The sequence below is a fragment of the Salmo salar genome, chromosome 20 (assembly GCF_965601325.2).
Source record: "Salmo salar chromosome 20, fSalSal1, whole genome shotgun sequence".
NCBI lineage: Eukaryota > Metazoa > Chordata > Actinopteri > Salmoniformes > Salmonidae > Salmo > Salmo salar.
Window position 1 is genome coordinate 54,228,245 of NC_138310.1, and position 5,190 is coordinate 54,233,434.

A 5,190-nucleotide genomic window follows, 5' to 3' on the forward strand; every position below is an offset into this window, starting at 1 on the left:
CATACCAGGTAGTCCTGAGGCATGGTCCTAGGGCTCAGGTCCTCCGAGAGAAAGACAGAAAGAGAGAAAGAGAGAATTAGAGAGAGCATATTTAAATTCACACAGGACACCGGATAAGACAAGAGAAATACTCCAGATGTAACAGACTGACCCTAGCCCCCCGACACATAAACTACTGCAGCATAAATACTGGAGGCTGAGACAGGAGGGATCAGAAGACACTGTGGCCCCATCCAATGATACCCCCGGACAGGGCCAAACAGGCAGGATATATTCTTACCTCTTTGTTGATTGATATCCATTGAATTGTGTTCATTTTCTGTTTTAGAAAGATATGAAAAGATAGATGGTATCATTATAAAACAATATCAATTTAGATCATACAAGGGACAAACCTTTCCTTAAATTAAGGAGATCTTTACATTTTTCAGTTGCACCTGCCTGCACCTGCTGTCCTTTCAAATTCAAATCCAAATGTTTCAGTTGGGCAGTTAGGTTCCTGCAAGAACCCCCACCAACTAAGGAGGTTCCTCGATGAACCCCACCTTCTATGGGGTTCTTGGACAAACCTTTTGTGGGCAATTGTCAGTGCCAAGAACACTAAGGTTCTTCAAAGAACTTTGAGGATCTTAGAAGAACCCTTGTTTAACTCCTAATTTCTAGAGTGCACATAACAATCGCATACAAGCATTCACTTCCTGTTGCAAAGGGGAGAAGAGAGAGAGAGAGAGAGCGCAAGAGAGAGCACGAGAGAGAGAGCGCGAGAGAGGGTGCGAGAGAGAGGGCGCGAGAGAGCTCTTTGGATGACTATTGTTGACTTGTCACAACTTAAACAGTTTCTGTCTCCTCAAATGTTCCTGAGTTTAGTTTTGTTCTGTTTCAGATACAATCCTAGTAAGCTAGAATTTAAGTTTTAGACTGCTGAAAATCAAGATAATCGAAGGTCTGTCTGAGACGTAGAGAAAATGAACAGAGATGGCGTTTATGGCGGGCTTGTCTTCCTCCTCCTCATCATGACTTCTGTGGAGGGTGGAGGTAATGTAAAAAAATGTCCCTGTCTTTTACTCTACGACATTGACCCTTTTCTTATCAATTACAGACTCAAAACATTGCTGAATTGTATAAAAATGTACCCTAAGATAAGTTAATTTTGCATACTATTTTTATTGTGTTGGTGAATATACCATTATGTGTTTAATCAGACGTTGAATTTTTAATTGAGAATACAGTACTGTTTATTTACATATATTTTCCGAAATATAATACACAGAGTGTACAAACATTATGAATACCTGCTCTTTCCAAAGGCTTAGACTGACCAAGTGAATCCAGGTGAAAGCTATGATCCCTTATTGATGCCACTTGTTAAATCCACTTCAATCAGTGTAGATGAAGAGGAGGAGACATGTTAAAGAAGGATTTTTAATCCTTGAGACAAGTGAGACATGGATTGTGTATGTGTGCCATTTAGAGGGTGAATGGACAAGACCAAAAATGTAAGTGCCGTTGAACGGGGTACGGTAGTAGGTGCCAGGCGAACCGGTTTGTGGCAAGAACTGCAATACTGCTGGGTTTTTCATGCTCAACAGTTTCCTGTGTGTATCAAGAAGGGTCCAGCACCCAAACGATATCCAGAGAACTTGACACAACTGTGGGAAGCATTGGAGTAAACATTGGCCAGCATCCCTGTCAAACGCTTTCAACACCTTGTGGAGTCCATGCCCTGATTAATTGAGGCTGTTCTGAGGGCAAAGGGGGGGGGGCAACTCAATAGTAGGAAGGTGTTCTTAATGTTTTGTACACTCAGTGTATTATATAAAAGCTAGTTATTTGAATATTATTTGGAAAAAAAAAGTTTAATACTCAAATGAGCCATGGGCTGGATTGGACCACCTCGCCGTATGTTTGTCATCCCTGTGTTAAAGCACCCGTTGTGTTTTCTTTATTTAGGAGATGTGTCATTCTGGAGAACTACAGTCACATTGACCTGTCCTGATAAAGGAGATTGGTATGACAACACTATCAAAATGAACGAGGAAGAAAGTAAAGAAATCAAAATGGATTATGATGAAAGCAAGAAAAATGTTTACCAATGTAAATATCTGTATGATCAGTATGATACTGAAAAAACAACCTATCAGTTTTACTTTAAAGGAAAGGGTGAGTAAAAGTGTCCTAGTGACATCATTATGTTTAGTATAACCGTGTGCGGAGCCCCAGATTCAGCACTCATCTCTGTATCTCTGTTTATTGGCAAACACTACTTACTGGACCTTTCAAATCATATCTTTCCCTCTCCCTGAATACACCCCAACCTCTTTTCTCCATCCCATTTGAGCGGTCGTTTCAACACATTATTTCCACCCCTATGCCTATCTCTGTGTTGTTGGTGTTGCAGTGTGTAAGGACTGCTATGAGCTGAATCCGACTGTGGTTGCCGGGGCCATCATTGGGGACCTGCTGGTGACAGGAGGGGTCATCCTCATTGTGTATCTCAGGGCTCGGAAGAAGTCTGGACCTGCTGCACCCCAAAAACGTAACGCTGTTACCATCTGATTATCCATCCGCCAACAGTGGCACTTGGTGATAAGGAAGGCTCTTGACTATTTAATTTGACCATACCCAGGACTACTCAACAACAAAGCATTCAGAGATCATAAAAATCTAAATTCCCTGTGACATAGTACACATAGGGTATCGACCATATGTTATAAACGTTCAGTATAGTGACATGTTTATTTATTAAATATTTGTTTTGTTTATTTATTAATTGATACTAACTTATATTTGGTTTTCCCCATAGCCACTTCCCGCTCAGCAGGCCGTGGCCCACCAGTGGTGCCAAGTCCTGACTATGAGGTAGGCTGTCTACCACTACCTCTTGTCTATCCCTCCATCTGTATTTTTTGCTTTTATTTCATCCGTATCTCCTACCTGTCCTTCATTCCACATCTCCTGGTTAGCTAATGTCTGTCAGTATTTTAGGGAGATGATCTAGGCTAGCTATTCACAATACTTCCGGTGGAGATGCATCAAAAATAGTGGCGTTGCAATGGAAACTGATCTGTGAATCTTGATCTGTAAATCTGACTTAAACTGATCTGTGAATCTGACTTAAACTGATCTGTGAATCTGACTTAATTAACAACAACAAACAGCTACATCAGTCACCTAAAGCCTTTCTTTTCCCCCTGACAGCCCCTTAGTGTGGCAACCCGCAGCAGCGATATCTACGCAACTACGCAGACATCTACCCAGAGGACTGGGTAGACTGTCCTCTCACCAGACCACACCTGTTCTCTAGGACTCCTCTAGGACACCAGCAGACCTCAGCTCACCCTGCCATCAAAGAGGAGGGGAGAAGGCTCTGTAGTGCTTAGCTTAGACATAAATTTGCTTTTTATTTTTGCTTGATGTGTAAAATATGTGATATTATGATTTAGTTAAAACTGTAGTTTAGAATTACTGTAACTAGTGATAATAGTGATTAATGTAGTGTTGCTCTGGAAAATAGAGATATAAAGATAGGGAGATCTTTGTAAAGACTTTTAGATGTTTGCTGTACTGAAAACAACTTGTACATAGCTGTGTTGATCAACTGTTGTAAAATTATATTAATGTTTGCAGATGCCAGCCAAGTTGTTCCTCTTCACAATGTAATTGCTGCCTGTATTTACACTGAGTGTACAACACATTAGGAATGCCTTCCTAATATTGAGTTGCACCCCCTTTTGCTCTCAGAACAGCTTCAATTCATTGATGCTTTGACTCTACAAGATGTTGAAAGAGTTCCACAGGGATGCTGGCCCATGTTGACTCCAATGCTTGCCACAGTTCTGTCAAGTTGGCGGGATGTCCTTTGGGTGGTGGACCATTCTTGATACACACAGGAAACTGTTGAGCATGAAAAACCCAGCAGTGTTGTAGTTCTTGACATACTCAAACCGGTGCTCCTGGCACCTATTACCATTACCCGTTCAAAGGCACTTCAATATTTTTGTCTTGCCCATTCACCCTCTGAATGGCACAGATACACAATTCATGACTCAATCCATGTCAAGGCTTAAAAATCCTTCTTTAACCTGTCTCCCTTCTTCTACACTGATTGAAGTGGATCACTCAAGTGACTTCAATAAGGGATCATAGCTTTCACCTGGATTCGCCTGGTCAGTCTATGTCATGGAAAGAGCAGGTGTTCTTAATGTTTTGTGCACCTAGTGTATTAGCACATGTACGTTATATTTTGCATTGATTCTATCTACTTCACTGTGAGCCACTATGACACAAAGGAAATGTTTGTTTTATGAAGTGTAGTGCCATGAGTGTAGCTAGTCTAGCTAGTTTGTGGTTCTTTATCTTCAGTCTCAGCTCTCATGGTCTAAGCCACAGATGCCTGCACCCCTTACGCTTACAGTAAATGATGGTGGATGATTGGCCAGGTCTCTCTGTTGCTAATCATGATGATCTCACCGGAAACATTTCACATATGACTGTAGGCAGACTTTACTTACCCGCATCAGTGGAAAGAAAATGTATGTTTTGCCTTACTCAAACTTTCTATAGCTACAATGAAGTGGAAATCATGTCTATTTGATGTATATTTTTTTCTCTTTTGACAAGAATAAATCCCTTCTTACAACATTGAGGTGTGGGTGTCTATAGTTGTTTCCCACAGTTTTGTATCAATGAGTGACTAGATACTGTAGATCAATCCGGCCCTGAACTTAGACAGCTGATTCAGCTAATTATGGTCCAGTGTGAAGACCATGAACATGGGGCGTGCACACCTGGAACACTGAAGTGAATGGTATCTGTTAGACCTGATCAACAGTGGTTCTTTTGGGAAATTTGAGTGTTGTTTGATAACTGTGTATGTTTGCAAGTTTGGTTGATTGGTTTGTGTGTGTCTGTATGTAAGGGGGTGATGTGAGCTTGGATGTGTGGGGGTTGGCTGTGTACACTGTGAGCTCTGTGTTGTTTGAGCTCTTCCGTTTGATCTCATCTCTAAGCTCCGTTAGGAAACCGCACTTTGTAGACTAGCAGCAGTAAACCCCCATAACTACACTCGAAAAGCATTGCATATATCATCCGCTCTGTTCCATTAGAATATCTGACAGTTTTGGGCTTCCTGTAGAGCAAACCCTCCACTAAAGTTTCTCTATGTGGAAAGTCTGATAGAACAAAATTACT

At 41.3% G+C, this 5,190-nt stretch overlaps 1 protein-coding gene across 2 annotated transcripts; it reads left to right on the forward strand.

Moving 5' to 3' along the window:
* The first annotated feature begins 740 nt into the window (after nucleotides 1-740).
* cd3e (CD3 epsilon subunit of T-cell receptor complex) lies at nucleotides 741-3,613 on the forward strand. 2 transcript variants are annotated; one of them, NM_001123622.1, is given in 5 exon segments: nucleotides 741-1,035; nucleotides 1,951-2,160; nucleotides 2,399-2,536; nucleotides 2,804-2,859; nucleotides 3,199-3,613. In NM_001123622.1, coding segments are annotated over 5 exon segments (546 nt in total). In that variant the 5' UTR covers nucleotides 741-965; the 3' UTR covers nucleotides 3,271-3,613.
* The last annotated feature ends 1,577 nt before the right edge of the window (nucleotides 3,614-5,190 follow it).

Excerpts from the sequence above, each read along its gene's own strand:
- cd3e (NM_001171847.1), top strand. The coding sequence starts at position 966 with ATGAACAGAGATGGCGTTTATGGCGGGCTTGTCTTCCTCCTCCTCATC. Across the intron at positions 1,036-1,950 it reads GACTTCTGTGGAGGGTGGAG|GAGATGTGTCATTCTGGAGA; the intron begins GTAATGTAAAAA and ends TTCTTTATTTAG. Across the intron at positions 2,161-2,803 it reads GTTTTACTTTAAAGGAAAGG|CCACTTCCCGCTCAGCAGGC; the intron begins GTGAGTAAAAGT and ends TTTTCCCCATAG.